Source organism: Enhydra lutris, unplaced genomic scaffold, assembly GCF_002288905.1.
Source record: "Enhydra lutris kenyoni isolate GAN:26980312 unplaced genomic scaffold, ASM228890v2 scaffoldscaffold24, whole genome shotgun sequence".
Lineage (NCBI taxonomy): Eukaryota > Metazoa > Chordata > Mammalia > Carnivora > Mustelidae > Enhydra > Enhydra lutris.
The window spans coordinates 25,810,279-25,830,847 of NW_019154108.1; the positions used below are offsets into that span (position 1 = coordinate 25,810,279).

Below are 20,569 nucleotides of genomic sequence, written 5' to 3' on the forward strand. Positions count from 1 at the left end.
CAGGAGATATTCTTCATTTTTAATATACATTTTCCAGCATATTAATCATAATTATCTTAAAACCAATATCCTATGACTCCAATATATGGTCAGTCTGTGAGTTTGTATTTATTAATGATTGCTTTCTTCTTTGTTTAGCTAAGTTTACCATAATTTGGCCCTGCTTTTTGACATAACTGATAATTTTTTACTGGTTGCTGGACATTGTGCATGACAACTTGCAGAGGCTCTTCATGATGCTTTCTTCCTCCAGAGGAAGGAAGAAAATATCCAATTTTCTTTTGTTAGGCAGTTAAATATAGGCCACTGACTTTCTTTCACAAAGGGATTTAAGAGTGTTTCAGGCCGGATTTCAGGCTTTGTGTAATCTGGACTATCTCTGTTTGCTGTCACACAAGAGGGTCTCACAGCCCCTCCTCCGTGATAGGCCTCAATTCCAACTTTTTCTTCCCTCTACTATGAGACTTCTGAAACCATTGTTTGACTTTTTAATCTCTTAGAAGTTATTTTATACTTGTTTTCTTGGCTGCTGTCCCTGAGAATGCATGGGTTAGTAGTTAGCAAATATCTTAAAAGAAAATTATGAGCATAATATCAGGCTTTTTTGGGGATTTCTATTTCTATGGGAGTCTTGGATGACTTGAATGGCCTGACCTTTAATTTTTGTCTCCCTAGTAGTGAGACTTCAGCAGACTTTAGACTGCTCTCTGCTCTGCGTCTATTCTTTTCACTGAGAATTTGGCAATTTCCCTGAATGGAAAAAAACAACAGAGTTATACATAGAACTCACTTCAGTGCATTTTTCTTCTCACTGACATTGGGCCCTCAAATCCTTGTTGTCTTAGCTACTGTCTGATGTCTTCAAATAGCTTCCCCCCACCCTTGGTATTTTTATCCATTTTTATAGTTAAATGAATCTTATCAATGGCCCAGTTCCAACAAAGTTAGAAAACATTCAGTGGTCTGCTCTCACCCCAGTGGTTCTCACCGAAGGCCAAGACTTGTCTTCATAATGGCCAGGCAGATAGATCATTTCTAAAGGTTTTCAAACACAGATTCAGTTCCCAGTGATAGACCTGGGACTTATGAAAACCATAGCTGGGTAAACCTTGCTGTCAGAACCCCTTCATATATACACCAAAAAATGTTACCATTGGCCAATCAGATATGCACTAATTGGGGAAACTTGTCTACAGTGTTATATGCTCCTCTGCTACCATTGCTTTTGACGAGGATAAGTCAAGACACTCAAACTCACTATTAAATGGTTTATTCTTCTAGCCTACCAGGAAGGCTGAAATAACACATTTGCTTTCATCTAGAAAGCAACACTAACCTCACAAATTTCTGATTTCTCATGTACTCTAAGCTGAAAATACAAAATTAAGTGACAAAAGGGCTTCAGAGCCTTAAAACTGTATCAGATGCTGTAGAGTCATTGTAACCCAGCATACTAGCAAAGCATTCATTTGGATCACCACATGTTTAATTTTTTTATTGTGTCCTCCTTTACTTGGGATATGCAGCCTTTCTAAATGTTGACCTGATTCATTCCAGAGATTTTCAAACTCTGGTTTCCTCCTGAACAGCAATAATATTTTTTCATCTATTGCTAACCTACTGCTCATCTTCCTTCTTCCCCAATCCATGATACTAGTTGTCTTTTGGAGACTTGCTCATATTTTCTTTAATTATCAATTAAACATGTTCTGGAAGCCACTTCACAATGACCTCATTATACATGGATTTGACATATATAGCATTATGTGATCTTCCTTTAATTTATATCTCTCTGCTTCATATTTGATTACTAAGAAGATTCATTTTGCATAACCTTTAAAAAATCATTTATAAAGTGATTTCTAATCTCTATAATCACTCTTTCCAACAAGAAGATTCCTCCTTATTATGCTAGTTCAGTTTTAAAATACATTTTGATAGAATCCTATTCAAGACTCTTTGAAAGTACATATAAATTATATTGAATAATTACTCTTATCCACATTAACTAACTTAATGACTTAGTGGTTAACAATAGCAATAACACATTATTAAAGAAATTTTCTTTCTTAGGAATGTAGAGGTTCCACTCAGTATTAAGGTATCACCCTTTTCCTAGGTAAGGAGGCAAGCCCCACCTGCCTGAATGCTCCAGGATTTCCTCAGGAGCCCAATCCTGGATCATGGATCCTGAGGAGCCATGTATGAAGCCCACAGGTCTTCTGTCACATTGATTACCGTAAACTGGGTTTCACAGTCTAGCCATCTTCTTTACTAATTTTTCCCTTGAGGCTCTCCAAGACATAAAATAGATCTTATTACACATCAGCAATTTATTTACAACTAAATCATATATTTGTCTAGAACATCCTGAGTCTTTGCCATTCTAATACCTCCTTCTTGTCTATATTGAAACATTTGACAGATTCTTCCAAAAGCCATTCTCAGTCCAATGCAGCTAATTCATTGAGTAAATTTATTTTTCTCTTTCTTTCTTTTTTCCTCAAACTCATGTCACATAATCATTTGGGGCCTGCTCCATCTGTCTACCATATTTGGTCTTCACCTCACTTACCCAGGTGACTGATGGCTTCCTTGTCCCAAGGCCACGTGGCAGCACCGGCAAGGTCTTCCCGCACTGAGCTAGCAAAGTAGACATTGAGGAAGTGAGTACTGTTGAGCTGCAGTGCCTCCTTCAGCTCCTTCACACTCATATATGCCCTGGAAAGTACACAAAACAGAAATGTCACACCAAAGGATCAGTACATAGAAAGCAGGACCATACCTAATCATACTGACATTCCCAGCCAGCACTGCCCTTTAGAGGGGCAGAAAGACGGAGACCAGGCTGTCACGAAGATAACAAAAAAGGTACTAGTACACATTTGGGATATTTATTCCAAGATAAATAATATCTTACCTTTTTAGCACTATATTATTTATATGACTATTCAGTGTTTAATGTCATACTCAATTCCCATTCTACATCTATATTATTTCTTCAAGATAAATCCAATGATACTCCTAATTATTTGCCCTGAGTATTAATCCCAGGCCATGGTGAAGAAGGCCTTCCACCTTTCAGTTCCTGGTTCCTTCTATCACACTGCATGAACATTATTATGATCAGAAGACCAACTGAATCTCTATTTCAGTATATGCTTGTTTCAGGCATTATTTTTTAAAAAAACGTGGCTAGGAAACAAAGTAAAAAGAGGAAAAAACAGATGAGTTATAGGTAGAAGAGGATATCATAAAGTTACTACAAGAACTTTTAACTGTGTGTGTGTATATATATATACATATATGTATATATGTATATATCTTTCTTTATAGTGCCTTAATCCATAGAAACTACTCCAACTCCACTACCTTATGCTCTTTACTGAGTATCTCTACTGGTGGACTTCAACATACTAGGCAGTATTATGTTTGCACTTATGCACAGAATTAAAGGTATATTAAAACACATGCCATATGGCCCATAAAAAAAGGGAAACAAGCATTTTGTCTCTTTATAAGCTCATATATAGTCAAAGACCTTCATCTTCCTGGCATCAGTGAAACTTTAAATTTACCATAAGCAGACAGACTCACTCAACATTCTCACTGAAGAACTATTTTAAGAATGAACAACTAAAGCAGAGCTCAGTGGCCCTTTGGATTCACTGGATGTGACCATAGTCTGCCGCTCAAAAAGAGGAATATTCCTATAAAAGCTTCAACTGGGCAGACAGCTCCCTCAACGTTAGCTGGAAATTTCCTTTATAGATCATGCTTTATTGTTACTGTTCTGATAGACTAGCAGAAATCCAGAAGCTCATGTTAGGACAGCATGACCCTTCTTCTCTTGCTAGCTCTGCCTCCCAACCACACTGTTGACGCAATCTGTTTAATCCATATGTAGGATATACTGGCAAGGAGTACCCAAGAAATAGAGATCCCAAGGAAGATTGTTTTTGTATTCTTTGGAACAGAAGCAAAAAGGGGAATACAAGTTAAGAAACAAAAAAGATTCTGCTTTAGAACCAAAGATACTTGGGAGAAAAGATATTTAAAAATACTTTTTCATATTGACTTATAATATCTTGGAAAAATAGTTCTAAGCTCCAAGAAATCATCCAAATTCCATGAGGTGATGTCAGATGTCAATAGAGGGATATTCCTTCTGCTGCTTTCCTGGAGACACAATGTTTTCTGGACTGTTGCCTGGTTTTCCCTGGATATTAGTCACATTCTCTTTCCCTTTTTCTTTAATTAAAAATAATTACAATTTCCTCTATTGACAAATTGATGGTTTGGAGCTGTGATGACATCAAGTAATTCTTCAACACGGAGATGTAGTCCAGGAGAATGGAGAAGAGAGAGGGCAAATGGGAAAAGAGAGAAGAAAAGGAAAGGATGGGAAATGAAAGAAATAGAAAGGACAAATAAGGGCAGAGAGAATCAGAGACTGAGTCTACACACAAGTCAGGATACCAAGGAAGACAAGTCACACCCTTTCTCTGCTCCTATTCCAGATTTCCCATTAAAATTGGGAGTTGGTAACTTGATAGTTTTCTCTCTTTTCTCCTCCCTCACTTTCCCCAAATCCCCCAGTTTCTGGCATAGTTTATTTGGGCTATCTGTGTGTCACTGGCTTCTCCATCTGCCATTTACCAGTCTTGGCTGCCATCCTTCTGTCCTCCCTCCACCCAGCAGCTCCACTAATTTCCCTTGAGCACCCTCCAAGAGGCCTCCTCCTCCACCACCAACCTCATTAGCTGGTTCTACTCATCTCCCTTTTTCTTCTTTGCCCAACCCTCTCGCCAGCCACAAATTACCCTTCCAGATGAGAGTGTTTATGTCATGCTGGTGGCAAACTGGGTGTGGTTGCTCTGACTGCTGCACTCCACAGAGATACATGTAGACAGAAGTCAGCAAGTATAAGGAGGAGAACACATTTTTAAAAACTAGGGACAGTTGAAAACAGTCATTAATTAAACTGATAGAAGGAAACCTTATTTTGTTAGAAACAAAGACTTTTTTCTCTAATCTGAAAAGGGTAAAACTTAGATATCAGTGTGTCTCCTTTATATGTAGAATGCCCTGCCTAATACAAAATGTACACCTGTTCACAAGCTGATCGGACCTAACAAAGATAAACTTCTTACTAATGTGACCAGAGCCTGGCTTAGACATTGAGTGTGGAAAATGGACATTACTCTTAAATTCAGAGCTTTAGAAATGATTCATGAGGGGACAGACTTGACATCCAAAATAACTTAATAATCAAGGAAGGGGAAATAACATATGCAAATATCACAAACAGCACAAGTGTCTCGAACTAACCAGAACTATGTATGAAAAGGAAGAGGAACTGCATTAATCTGCTTATTTTCTGCTAGGATCTTCCTTTGCTCATACTCTCCATACTCTAGACTGAAGAAGTCCTCACCATGAATTTCTCCCTGAGGACCCAGGCTGACCAAAGTGAAGTTGTATTTTGATTTTTATAAAAACTGTCTTGGAAACAAGCTCTGCTTGAGACTGACATATGAAGTTGTTCCACCCAATGCTCAAGTCTGTTATTTCTGACATGGCCCCTGGAAGAATGCAGACTTGCCTCACCATTTTATGACTATGACCTACTGGGATTAACCACTACCTATATCCATCACCTGTGTTTCTTTGTCCCCCAGACTTAGTGCATTCATTTTGACCTATACCATGCTCCCTGACTGCTGACCCCCAGCCATGCTCCAGTGTCTAAGTGCACATGCAAGCCCTAACTTTTGCTTAGTTTCAGACTAAGTAAAAGTGAAAAAAATATTTAAAAATGACTATTTGTGCTCTAGCTTTATAGTCAGCTGAGTAAGTAACTCCTTTATAGATGGATAGAAATAATCGCAAGAATGGAGCCAGAAAGAAGCAAAAGATCATAAACTGTCGGAAGGACATTGAACCAGTATCAAAAACTGGCATGCTGAAAAACAAGACATAAAGGATGCTTGGGTGCCCAGAGATCTCAGAGAAAGTCCTCTCCTGAGGAAGACCCTGACTGTACTCTACAGGTGCAAGGCAGTCTCCATGACAACAAAACCAGATGCCCCCTAGAACCCTCAGGCGATTAGCCTTATGGAAACAATTAGCCAAAATTGGAATACTTTGGTTTGGTTAAATCAAAACCTTTCTGTTGTTACTGTATACCATGGTTATCTACCCAACATGCACAGAAGGGGTCCATCTGCTACTCGATCTACTATCTACTTTGCCAACCATGCTTCCTCCTCCTTGTGAATATCACCTTTGACCTGCTCTCCCAACCCTTTCACTATGCTCACACCATGGAGCTTGTCAGTCTGCAGAGTACCAACCAGCTCTCTCCCTGTACCCAGTACAACTTTAAAAACTTAGTTTTTCTCCTTCTCTCAAATTCCTCCCGCTCTTAGGTGCCTGGCACTCTACTACATCCCCTTACACTTTACTCCTCTTTTTATTTTCCCACCTCCTGGTTAGTTCCTACACCTCAAGAGTTCAGTGCCTTGCCCACAGTCTTCTCCTTCCCTACCTCCTATCATCCATTACTTAGGAAATTTCAACATCTGTGTGAAACATCACTGAAGATGGTCTGCTTTTTTAATTTCTTACCTCCAGTTGTCCCCATACCTCATATTCATGGTCACCCTTACTCATAGTGGTTTTTATTCTTGATCTCCTATAGATCTTTAATTCTACTTGTGTATACTTTTACTTGTTTATGGTCACCTCCTCTCCAGGAAGGATTTGAGATTACCATTCTTCTCTTGCTCCTCCTCTCCCACAACCTCAATCTCTTATTGCCCTGACTCTTAGTAAATGATCATGCTTCCTTCCTCAATGATGAAATTGAAGACATTCATCAGAGACTCTAACACACACATATACAAACACATACACACACATTCACTTCCTTACCTATTTTTGTGCCCTTATCTCTGGTCCCACAGGATGAGGTTTCTAAGAAAATCATAGCTTCCTTCTCCCTTTCCAAATCAAACTTCTTGAAAGAATAATTTTTCTGACCTATTCATTTCTATTTTCCATGTATCCCCTAATCCCATTATAACCTGGCTTTCATGGGTATCAGTTTATCAAAACTGCTTTTGTTAAAATTGTCAGTGACCTCCAAACTGTCCCTCCCCACAAAATGAAAAAAAAAAAATTCAGTTACCTTCTTATGAGAATTCTTTATTGCATTTTAACATTTAGTTACTTCCTGCTTCTTAGTTTTCTACTTCTTCTGCTTTTTTTTTTTTTTTTTTTGCAATGTTCTTTTTTGGTTGTATTCTTGCTTTTGAGTTCACTCTCAAAAGGATTCCTCTTTCCCCTTCTAATCCTTAAAAGTTATTCCCCAGGATTCTGTGGTCTTGTTTCTGATACATTCTTTTGTCATGCTCCTTGTTCACTATTGGGAACTCTTCTACTGTTAAACCTTGAAGCACGATCAGTCCTTGGATATATACGTATGTATGTATGTATAGAACTATAGATTAGATTCTTTCTCTTTTATGTCAAGACATCTCCCCCTAGATCACACACAGACATCTTGAGGTCAAAATGTCAATGTATTGGGTGGTTCTATCTGAGCACAAAAGAAATTTCAGTGAACCTGAAATAGTGGTCTAACCAATGAATATGTGGACATCTTTTCCACAGACAGATAACACAGGAAGGATTGAGTTTTGGCTAAACACAGAGAAGTATGTATTTGTGTCCATGGAAAGATAGAAGGCAAAGACAAGGGAAAGACTGCAATGGCATTTTGTTCCCTACTTAATTTTATGGACTGGATTTTAACCTGCTCTGGAAAAACAAAAAAAACACTCTTTTCATAAAATTAGTGTAAACCAGGACACACAAGCAATGTTTTAAGGCCTAATGACAAAATGAAGCACCAGTTGAGGACAGGGGACACTCTCTCCATTTCTGTGAAGAATTAAATGATGTCAGCACCATTCTAGCATTGAGAGTTTTACAATCTTGGGTGGCAATAGAAGCCAGCTCTCTCAGGAAGCCAGCTTTTCCCTAGAGAAACAGCGAGGACAAGAGCATCAGTTGGAAATGCTGCATGTCAGTAGAGAAGGTAAACACCATTGCCAGTGTTCAATGGCAAACAGCAGGAGAACCACAGAAACTGGTAGCCATGAATTTTTAAGGCCTACCCTTCTGGAGACTCCCAAAAATACCAGGGAAAGGGGACAATGTATGAGGGTAAAATTTTAGTTATATATTGTACTAATATAATTTGATTGTTAATGGCAATATGAGCTCATTCATCCCCACAGGTCTGTGAAGACTGGGTTTATCTCTGACACTAAACTCACAGTCTTTTTCCCCACAGCTACTTCCCCAGTGTCTCTCTCTGAATTGGTGCTACTCCTATTTCCCTCTCCGTGACACAAGATTCCTCCCTTATTCCCCGCTCCCCTCTCTTCCACTCTCCTCAATATTATCAACCACCTCCTAACTAGCCTAGGGGAAGACACCATGATGATTATTGTTTCTCTTCTGAATGCCATAAAAGAGACTAGATATCCTCATAACTAGGACATCATCAACTAAGAATATATATTTTTTTCAAATTCAGAGGAAAACCTGACAAAAACTTACTACACCCAAAACATTAACTCAGTTTTGCTAATTCATATGGGAAAGAGTAATACTACTAGAAGAAAAATGGAATTTTCCTTTAGAAATGTTTAAGTGTTAGGTGTCTGAGTGGTTCAATCAGTTAAGTGTCCAACTCTTGATTTTGGCTCAGGTCCTGATAATGTCATGGGGTGGAGCCCTGGGTCACACTTGGAGCTCAGCAGGGAGTCTGCTTGAGATTCCACCCCCTACCCTGGCTCCGTTTGTTCCTCCCCCTACTCACTCTTCCTGTGTGTGTGTGTTTGTGTGTGTGTGTGTGTGTGTGTGTGTGTCAAATAAATAAATAAATATTTAAAAATGCTTAAGTGTTGTAAGACCTTGAGGCTGCAATAAAAGAAGTAATTAGAGGTCACAGGGTCTGCGGTCTAGTGTTATAATATCTTTGCTTGTAGGCAGAATTATGTTCCCAAAAATGTCCATGCCCTACTCTCTGGAGGCTGGGCTTATGTTAATTTACATGGCAAAAGGGACTTTGCAGAGGTGATAAAAAAAATACTAACTTTATGATGAGAAGATTTTTCTGTGTAATTTGAGTGGGCCCGATCTAATTACGCAACTCCTTAGAAGCAGAGAGCTTTTCCTGCATGTGATCCTAGAAAGAGATGTGGCAATGGCAGCAGAGTCAGACAAATGCTACCTTGCTGGTTTTGAAGATGAAGGAAAGCACCTGCAAGCCAAAGAATGCATGTGGCCCACAAAAGCTGGAGAAAGCAAACAAGTTGCTTCTCTCCTAGAGCCTTCAGAAAGCTATGCAGCCCTAACAACACCTTGATATTAGTCTGTTGAGAACTATGTCAAACTTCTGACCCACAGGATTGTAAGATAATATCTTTGTGTTGTTTTCATAAGCTTGTTGAAGCAAGAACAGAAAATAAATACAATTTCTATTACTTAAATATAATATCTTTGGAAAAGAAAACACATGGAGATTGAACATACAATGGTGGTAACAAAAGAAAGAATTTGTTTTAAGAGAATGTGGAAAAAGGGGAACCCTCTTACACTGTTGGTGGGAATGCAAGTTGGTGCAGTCACTTTGGAGAACAGTGTGGAGATTCCTTAAGAAATTAAAAATAGAACTTCCCTATGACCCTGCAATTGCACTACTGGGTATTTACCCAAAAGATACAGATGTAGTGAAAAGAAGGGCCATCTGTACCCCAATGTTCATAGCAGCAATGGCCACGGTCGCCAAACTGTGGAAAGAACCAAGATGCCCTTCAATGGACGAATGGATAAGGAAGATGTGGTCCATATACACTATGGAGTATTATGCCTCCATCAGAAAGGATGAATATCCAACTTTTGTAGCAACATAGACAGGACTGGAAGAGATTATGCTGAGAGAGTCAATTATCATATGGTTTCACTTATTTGTGGAGCATAACGAATAACATGGAGGACATAGGGAGATGGAGAGGAGAAGGGAGTTGAGGGAAACTGGAAGTGGCGGTGAACCATGAGAGACTATGGACTCTGAAAAACAACCTCAGGGTTTTGAAGGGGTGGCGGGTGGGAGGTTGGGGGAGCCAGGTGGCAGGTATTAAGGAGGGCACGTATTGCATGGGGCACTGGGTGTGGTGCAAAAACAATGAATTCTGTTACGCTGAAAAGAAATTAAAAATAATTAAATAAATAAATAAAAGACCCTTTCCTGTGACTCCAGAATATGGGCTCAAGGGGAGGAAAGAGTCCATTTCAGTTCTTGGCAGTAGCTTGCCTTCCTTAATAAGGGAGCCATACCCTGATAATGATGTGGAAGATGAAAGTGAAAATACTCAGATAACTTGCTAGGTCCAGATAAGGCAAGAGAAGAGCATAATAGAGGAGGTACTCAGTAGAATTAAGAGAAAATTACCAAACCAATGGTCAGAGGTAGCCAGTGTGTCCCTATCCTGAGGAACACAGGCTCCCAAGCCAGGATGACATGGTCTTAAGTCCCACCTCTTCCACTGACTGGACACGTGGCATTGGCAAGGCACCAAGCATTGCTACAGCTCAGTGTCCTCATCTGTAGAATGAGAATAATGAAATATCTACTGCATAAAAATAATTGGGAGGAAAAAATGAAATAACATTTATAAAACCACACATAAGCATTCAATGAACCTTATATTAGTAATAACTGTACTTATGGCCTCGGATGACTACAGAGCTAGCAACACAGTTCAAACATCATATTACAAGAAAGCAAGTATCTACTCAAAGACTTGATGGGGAATGGGTTACGTCTCAGGAGGGGCAGACTTGGCTTATAAGAAAAAAATAAAATTAAATGGAGGCAACACCACAGTGCAAAAAAGAAGCAAACACAACTTAAATCTAAAACCTGAAGTAAGCCCACCATGAAAAGCTTGGAGTGAAAATAAAATAACGATGAATCTTTTCTAGGCACAACTGTGGTGGGCCTTGTCAGGCAGGGGATAGTTTTAATTCCTCCCCAAACAGTTTCCAAAACTGACACAAATTAAAAATAGAACAATGATCCAGAACTTCAGATGAGACAGTCTCTGCCAAAAGGCTGATTTGGCTAATAACAACTGCAACCCTTCGGGTACTTTCCCTGACTTCCTGATAATATCTCTCAAAAAGCTTGGGAAACAACAGAGAGATCTAATAGTTTGATTTTAATTCCTACTAATAGAAAAGAACTAGCTGGTGACATGGGGTGGATGAAAGAAACTACTACTTTTGCAACAGCTGAGGCTGGTAAGAACAAGGACTTGAGCTTCAGGGAAACAGAGTTCCAAAAGGGAGGAATGATTCCTTAACCTAAGATTCTCGAGGGGGAAATGGCCCTTTGGGAATAGAAATCTATAAACTTTGAAAATGCACTGAATTCTAGATTGTCTCAATAAAGGTGAAAGGAGCTATGAAACATCAAAAGGGACCAGGTTTGATAAAAGAACTATCTGCTAAGCTAAAATTTTAAAAGAACACATGCAGATTTTGGGAAGAGGAACGGCATAAAACTATTTTAAAAAATGGGTCAAAACAGATAAAGCTGAGGACAACCATAAACATGAAAACCCTGCAAAGCATGATAAATTTTTTCATTTCCATTTTCCAGAATATTAAGAAAAACAGAAAGAGAGCATGAAGACACAGAAGGGGAAAAAAGCTGAACTCGTCAACATCTGTGTTACCACCAAGAAAAATAATTGTGAAAATACACATCTATTCAATAATTCAGTAACCTGGCAATCATTTATTTGCCCTAATAATAAAAGTGATCAAAGTTAATTTGAGTCCCAACTTTATAACAGATGCTTCATGTATATTTTCTCCTGGAAAGCTCACAACAATCCTGTAAGTTTAGTGTATTTATTTCACTTTATATAGAAGACCCTCAAGTTTACAGAATTAAAGTCACTTGTCCCAAACCACACAGCTTGTAAGTTTTGGAGGCAAGTTTTAAACTCAAGTTCCTCTAACTCCAAAGCACACATCCTTTCTTCTATTCTTAAATTGGTTTCCCTAGCACATGTGAGTCACTGTGTTGGGCCTTGGCAATAAAAAGATACATAATATATGATGGTTGTTTTCAAGAAAACAGGCTTGCATAATTGTACTGCAAGGTGACAGGCAGTGTACCCAATACTACACTCATCATGATGAGCACTGGGTAATGTCTAGAATTGTTGAATCACTATATTGTACACCTGGAACTAACATAACACTGCACGCTAGCTAAACTGGGATAAAAAAATTTTTTTAATTACACTGAAGGACAGAGGATGAAGAGAAAAATCAGCTAGGAGAACCGGGCGTTCATCAGGCACTGTAAACGTCGTGGCGGGCGTCATGAATTGGTTTCTTCAGATTATTCTCCCCCACTTCCAGTGCGTTCCTGTTCTGGAGAACAGTAAAGCTGAATTCCGCATTTTTCTAATCCTCTTATATCTAGGGATCTGGATGTGATTTTGAGTCTGCCAGTCATGTTCTAGTTGGAAGACGGCAGTGAAATGAAGACCTTACTGCCTTTTCTTTCTCTGCCTGGAAGCATGGCAGGGTGAAAATGTTCAAGTACGAGGCCTCCCACCTTAAGGTGTGGGGGAGCAGGCTGTGTGCCAAAGGCTTGTTCCGGGTGCCCATCTAGTGGGCACAGCATGACGGCCATGCTAACTTCCTGATCTCCCAACAGCAGCCACATGGTGTGCTCCTGAATCCAGCACTTCGACAGGGACCCTAGGATTCCCCCACCTTCCTGTCTGTGGCAAGTGGGGGCAGGGAGCAGCTCCACCAGCAGGCCTGTTCTGCAGTGCTGTTCTGAGAGATATTCCTGGATGCCCAAACTGGATCCTACTACTCCAGCCCTTATAAAAATTTTATAAGCAACAAAATTCCCATATTGAATCCATTTTTATTTAAAATGGCAACAATGTTTTGTGGGTTTTTTTTTCTTTTCCAACTAAAGACTGACTGATTCAGAGATGATATTCCAGCTGTGTTTTCCACATTTGATTTTGGTTCTCAAGGTAGAAAAGTCGGGAAAATTATAGTCATACACACACACATACACATATATATATATGACCAAAAGAAACTAGAAATCCTAACTGATGGACAAAATAGTGCAAGAATTGTTTTTGGATGAATTAGGCTCTGGAATCATAAGACTTGTACCCTAAAATCCCCCAAAAGACTTGTTTGGGTAGTTATATAACAATAAATCTTTGTGGGTAATGGAGAGGTGTAAGATGGCCAAAGACTGAAAGGTATTTCAAGTTCCTTTAGAAGAAGAAGGAGAGAGATTTGGAAACTACAGATCAGTGAGCTCAGTGTCAACTTCCAGATATATTTCCAATGTGTTATTAAATAGGCAAATTTTTACTGCTTAGGTAAGAAAAAGGTGAGTATGGAAACTACCGTGGGCTTAGGGGGAAAAAATCATGTACAGATAATCACACTTCTTTTGCTGTTGCTTTAGGTGTTTTACTGGATTTGCTAGAGTAGATGATTTCTTAGAGAAATGCGCCTTGATTTAATAGGATATGTGATATGTTGCTCAGGAGGTCTTTATAATGGAGAAATATGTACAGTTATACATTCATAACAACCTACACTAAATTTAGGGACTGCCTGAAGGGAGGTTTTTAATATGTGGGCCAAGGTGTCTGTATTTTCCCCTATTTCATTGGATTATATAATCAATGTCTTGTAAGAATTCATATAATGTAAGTTTCTCAAGTTTACAAATGACATTAACTGAAGAGAGAGATCAAATGCCGAGTGGCAGAATAAAGATCCAAATAGGTCTCGCAGAGCAATAATTATAGGGGTAAACTCAAAAGGTAAAATTCAAAAGTTTCCAATGTAAATTCAAAGTTTAACACAAAGAATGCAATGGCTAAAATATAGCATTAGGGACTCTGGGTTTGGCACCAAGTACTAGGAAAAAAAAAAAAACTATAGATTTCATTTGTCAACAATGTTCCATCATTCCCCAAGGGAAAATGTATAGGCCCCAAAGATTCAGTGGTAGGCACAGAGACAGTTCACTGCCATGAACAGACCTGTGCTTGGTTAGTTCATCCTCCAAAGACACGGGAACCTTAGACATGTCCAGAAGAGGGAGACTAAAAAGGTGGGAGATCTGACAGCAATGCCATGTGAAGAACGGCAGAAGAATTGGGGCATATTTAGTCTAGATGGTAGGGGTGGGAGGGCAGCTGGAAAATTGGTTAAAGGACCTTGTTCTGTATAGCTTCAAAGGAAAGGATGAGGGCCAAAGAGTAAAATTGAGAAGATGTATCTTTTGCCTCAATATACTTTAAAAACATAATACATTTTGTTTAAAAAAAAAAATTCCCTGTCACCAGAAGTATCCAAGCAAAAGCTAAAGGATCACCCTACACGGATATTGAAGAGGTAAGTCTTACATTAAACAGAATATAAAATCAAACTACCCCGTACAACTCCAAATTGTCACCATGTTGAAGATCTAATGCATTCTCGTTGTTTCAATGATTATCTTAATACAACTGATTTCTACATCTACATCCCCTTCTTTTCAATTTTCTCACACCTTTTAAAAAGATTTTACTTATTTTTACTTGGGAGAGTGAGTGGAAGAGCATGAGTGGGGGGAGGGGCAGAAGGAGAGGGAGAAGCAGACTCCCCTGCTGAGCAGGGGGCCTGATGCAGGCCTTGATCCCAGGACCCCAGAATCATGACCTGAGTGGAAGGCAGACACTTTACTGACTGAGCCACCCAAGTGCCCTGATTTTCTCACACTTTTGGCTGTTTCTACCAGGATAGCCCCTGTTGTAAGCTGAATTGTGTGTCCCCAAAAGACACTGAAATCCTAACCAGTTTCTGTGAATGTGACTTTATTGGGAAATATGGTCTTTGCAGATGATCAAATTAAGATGAGATCATTAGGGTGGACCTTTATCCAATATGATTGTGTCCTTATAAAAAGCAGAAATCTGGACGAAGAGGGAAGAACATGTGAAGAGAAAGGGAAAATGCAGCTTATAAACCAAGCAAAGCCTGGGGCTACCAGAAGCTGGGAGAAGGGTCCGGAATAGATTCTCCCTCACAGCCCTCAGAAGGAACCCACCTTGCTAACACCTTGCTCTCAGACCTCCAGCCTCCAGAACTGTTGTGAGATGATACGTTTCTGCTTTTTAAGCCACACGGTGTGGGATACTCTGTAATGGCAGCCCAAGGAAACTAACACAGCCCTCATCACTGCAAATGTACAGGCTATCTACCTCACTGATTGAATCCTTCCACCTGCCCCAGATGACCCAGCACTAATTTAATTTTCTCTTCTGTTCATGCTATCAGAATTCCACTAGGTGCCATACTCCCTGCTGCTGTTGCTGTCTGAATGGAATAGATCCTTTTTACTTTATTTGCCATGTACTAAAATGTCTTGTTTTTCTCCTCTAATATCCAACTCCCATCCCCCTGCACAACATCAAAGCTTACTCTCTGCTTACTCTTGGCTCCCTGTGGCCTACACAAGAGTCCTTTAAAATCCTTTAAATTGCCATTCAAAGTCCCGTAATCTGACCGCAGCCTACCTCTAGCTTATACTAGCACCACTTCCTCATTGACTGAACTACATTGATGGACCTGCTGATGCCACACTTGCTTCTGATTTGTCTTTTTCGTCTCCCTGCTTTGATTCTATGGTTCTCCCCTTACATATATGATTATCAAAATTGTAACTGACATCCAAGTCCCCTTTCCTATTTCACTTCTGTGAAGCCCACACTGGCTACCCCAGCCTGAAATGAGCCCCTATCTCTGAATCTCTACCTCATCCAGTCTAGTCTATAACACACAACAGCAATTATAATATGTAAGCCTGCTTTGGCAGTACCTGTGAACAGCAGAAATCCTACTTCTCTAGGTATTTAACTTAAGAAGGAATTTGTATGAGTTTCAAATACGCACAAAATAGAAAATATAATAGCAACATAAAAAAGTAGAAGAACATGATAATATAACATGGCGCTATGTGATGCTAATAGAATAGTATAATAGTCAACAAGAGTATAATAACAAAGATCATGTAGATGTCCATTAACATGGATCTGAGAAGATAAATCAAAAGTATATAATATTCATATCATGAATGCATCAAAAAGGATCTAAATCTATAGAGATCTGTATCGAGAAGTGACTCCAATCTAGTATTGATTGAAGAAGCAAGCTGTGCACAAGAAGTTTAATATATTCTATTTACTTAAAACCACATACATGTTAGTCTAGATATGTAGAAGGGGATGAAATAGGTAGTGAGGTTTGAACTAATTTTCTCTTCTTTGTGTTCTTCTGTATCGAGAGTGTATACATATATAGACATATGGCATATATACATATATATAATTCTTTTTTAATGAGTAATGTTTTATTAAATAAAATGTTAAAGTAAGTACAAATTTTCTAAGCACACGTTGAGAGGGAGATGTAAAATTTACATGAGATTTCCCAAAGTTACTGCCTGGGTACAGTTTAGTCTAGGGGTGGGGAAGAAAATGGTGGGACTCTCAACAATGTATTATTAATTTAACAATAAGATATTTAAAAACATTGATAATATCACATATTTACACTGTTATAGTTCTGTTAAGAAAAAGTTGGCATTCATAAAATAAAATATTGTTTGTTTCAATATTATAGAGCATTCTTTATTTTGTTATCTAGACAAAGTTCCCAGAAGTCAAGTATAATGTCTTTCTCAGCGTGAGAGCAACTTAGTGTATCACCTCGCATTTTCTCAAGTGCTCGTTTAAGATTAGCTGAATTAGTTGAATATGTCAATGGTAGAGATGGATTATAATTAGAAGATGAACCAAAGAACACTCTATTCTTCCCCCCTCAAAAGTTTGCCAAAACTGCCCACTGCAGACCCTTCTAAACTTGCAAGAGTAACATATAGGACCTGCTGCCTCCAGTAACAGCAAGAGACAAAACCATGTCCAAAGACAAAGCCCAAAGACAAAAACATGCTCTCTTTAACAACTCTTTGCTGGCGACTGAAGACAGAGCAGTTTCTTGGCAAAAATAGTGTGTAACAATAAGCTCTTTGGGTCTGGGTAGGAATGGGCCATGCTTCCACAGTCATTACACAGGCTTTAAAAATAGGAAGCTGTTCCTGAGAGGAGTGGATAACTGGAGCAGACCTGATACATTCCAATTGATGGTAAAAATTCATGAAGTCATCCAGAATTTTAGTGATTCTTCTGTGTTTCTTTTCTCTTTTCCTAAAGCTCCTTTTTCTGTTGCTTTAGAACATTTTAAAAGTCTTCCTTCAAATCCTATTTTCAAGCAGATCATTCTTTCTGTACTATGTCATACAGGTTTATGCACGCACACACACACCAGCACCATGGAAGTCTGTTCTTTCCGAGCACACACCCTCACCAACCTGAATTCTTAACTTTTTGTTCTGTTGAATAGTGGGGAAGGTGAATGAATCCTATACAAATAGGATTATTATGATCGAAAATCCTTTACACTTTGGCTTTGGAAAGCGGGACGGCACACGCGTTAATTCAGACGGCCTCTACTGAACACCACCTAAACCTCAGGCTCAGTGCCAGACAACCAGTACAATGCCAAAGAAGCCCAGATCGCACTGCCACCCCCACGGAGTTTGTGGCCTGATGGCAGAAATGACAAAGAAATGGGTCATCGCACTGTGACTCAGCAGGGACTCTTGCAGAGAAAGCAAAAGGTGTAGTGAGAGTCTACAGAGAGGGACAGTTGACCAAGACCTGAGATGCTAGTTCGGTCTTCCCAGAACTGGCATTTATAGCTAGGCCTGGCAGACAAGAAGGAGATATCCTGGGCAGGGTGGGGAGCACAGGAGGAAGAAGGCGCTGCTGATCCAAGGCCACATAGACTGGGGAAGGAAAGGGAAGAAGTTCACAAGAGCTGGAGGAAAGTAGAAACATGGATGCTGAACGGAGTAACAGCAACCAGATCCTGAGTGGGTTGCAACCCACGGTAAGAAGTTTAGGGCTCCTTAATAAAGCGAGGAAGGAACATCATTAGGTTTGCCTTTTGGAAAGATTTATCTTGAAAAAGTGTGGAGAACGGATTTAAGGAAGGCAAAACTAGAGGCAGGGAAGCCTCTTGGAAGGTTGTGAATGCATTTGAAAGATATTTAGGGATAGAGCCAACAGAAATTGGTGATTAATTGGACAAGGTAGGGTGACAAATGAGAAGATTCCAATATGATTTCCGTGTTTGAAAATTTTGTAACTGGGTAGTGCCATTCACTGAAGAGCATTAGGAAATGGGAGGTGGAACAAGTCTGGGTGGCAGTTTGAAGTCACTGTGATAATCAAATTAGAGATGCTTATTAGACAGGCGTGTATGGTGCTTTAGATCTGAGCAATATATGAATTCCAAAAGCATTAACATATACATGTTAATGAAAAGTCTGGAATGAATGAGGTAGTGCTTTACTGACTTCCTAATAGTTATACTCAACACAACATGTGCTTAGGGAATCAGGGGAGAGAGAGAGAGAGAGAGTTCATTTTCAAAACCGTATCCAGAATTGTGCAATCTGAAAGTCTAGATGGAGATAATATTATTTTTGCTTTGTTTAAAAATATAAGTGTTTACATTTGAATTACGGATGACAGGACACTGAAGGCATAATCTTTCCTGAGGGTCTCAAAAGCCTCAATCTGGCCCAGGAAAAGGTGTACAGAGTGAGAAGAGAAGTCGTAAGACCAGACCCTGAGAAGCAGTAACTTTAAGGAAGAGGCAGAGGAAAAGAAATTGGTAAGGAGGTCTGAGAGTCAGGGACGAAGCTCCAGGAGAGCTGCTATCTCCAAAGCCAAAGGAAAAGATCAACCCAAACATTCCTGAAAATTGAAGAGAAAAACAGAAAAGTTTCCACCAGAAGTATAAACAAACAAAAAAACTTAGTAACTTAGACAAAAGCAATTTCAGAAAATTATAGAAGCAGAAACCCGACTGCCGTGGGTTGGGGAGCTGAGTGGGTCTTAAGGAAGAAGAGATAATGGGCAAGACTCTCAGCAGTGAAGAAAGAGTGTGAGGATGTAGAGAAGGAGAGAACGTTTCTATGATGGGAAACAGAGCGTTGTTGATTTAGTTTAATGGGAAGATGCCAGTAAGGAGGGAGAAAATGAAGAAAGAAATAGTTAAGAGAATTAAATGCAGAACCCAATAGGAGAGATCCACCTTCCACAGGGGTGTGGTGGATACTGCCAGCCCCCCACCTGAGCAGGGACACCCCCCCAACCCTCTAGCTCTTGTGAGGACTGGTTCTTAACAGCCTAGACAGAGAATTCCCCTTAGTCAAATAGGAGCTGCCTCACAGGAGGTGATGCTTGCCTCCTCCCAGGGGCGGCTCCCAGACAATGACTGACTGACAGAAGAGTGCAAAAAGCCCACTCTTTGCCTAGAGATGGGTCAAAATCCATGGGGTGGTTCATGTTCCAGAGCTCCCTGTGACATTGGGCTGAGGTTAGACACTAGCTGAAGCCATAAGCTTGCTTAGCCACGTGCCCTGCCTTATCCTGTTTCCCTCACCCTTTCTTCCAAAAGAGACCCTCTGTAAATCACAAATACTGAAATCCCTGTCAGAGGCACCACTTCCTGGGAATTTCCTCAAAGACAAAGAGGAACATATGCCCGTCGGATAGAAAAGGAGGAGGGGAGGGAGGTAAAAATACAAATGGTTTTGAGGGTTGATGGCATTACACTGAGAGACCACTCCTCACTGTGGAGGAACAGGAGACCAATTACTAGGGAGATAAAGTGGGATTAGTTAGATGGGGTCTGTGAACAAACACTCCCATCTTCCCCTTCTTTCAAATCTAGTTAGTTATAATTCCTACTTAGATGTAACTAAGGAGAAGGAAAAAGAGGAACATTTCTGTGGCTACTAATGATTTCAAAGTTGGTGATTCTTCTCTAGATGTGGAAGTTTAAAATGTTATATAAGAATAAATTCTGTCAGTGGCACCTGGGTGGCTCAGTCGGTTAAGTGTCTGCCTTCGGCTCAGCTCATGATCCCAGAGTCCTGGGATAAAGTCCCATTTCAGGCTCTCTGCTTGGTGGGGAGCCTGCTTTTCCCTCTCCTTCTGCTTGCTACTCTGCCTACTTGTGCTCTCTATCTCTCCATCAAATAAATAAAAATCTTTTTAAAAAGAATAAATTATGTTAATTGTAAATTGGACTTAAAGAAGTTCTCCTTTCATATTTCAACATTCTTTGTAAAACTGCATCTGCAAGGTCACCAAAAACCTCCCAGTGGCTCTATCCAGTGAACACCATTCTGTCACTTTCTTGACCTCTTTGAGGCAGGTGACATCACTTAAGACTTATCTTAAGACTCCTCTTCACTTGCTTTTGGTAAGTCAACACTCACCTAGTTTACCCCCAAATCTATGGACCG

The 20,569-nt window shown here is 39.7% G+C and overlaps 1 protein-coding gene across 1 annotated transcript in view; it reads right to left on the reverse strand.

Annotated features, from left to right (window-relative positions):
- LOC111150849 (pappalysin 2) overlaps positions 1-20,569 on the reverse strand; it is a 276,104-nt gene that overhangs the window by 166,504 nt on the left and 89,031 nt on the right. Inside the window, 1 exon segment of the mRNA XM_022508485.1 lies at positions 2,576-2,721. Coding sequence (XP_022364193.1) covers positions 2,576-2,721 — 146 coding nt within the window.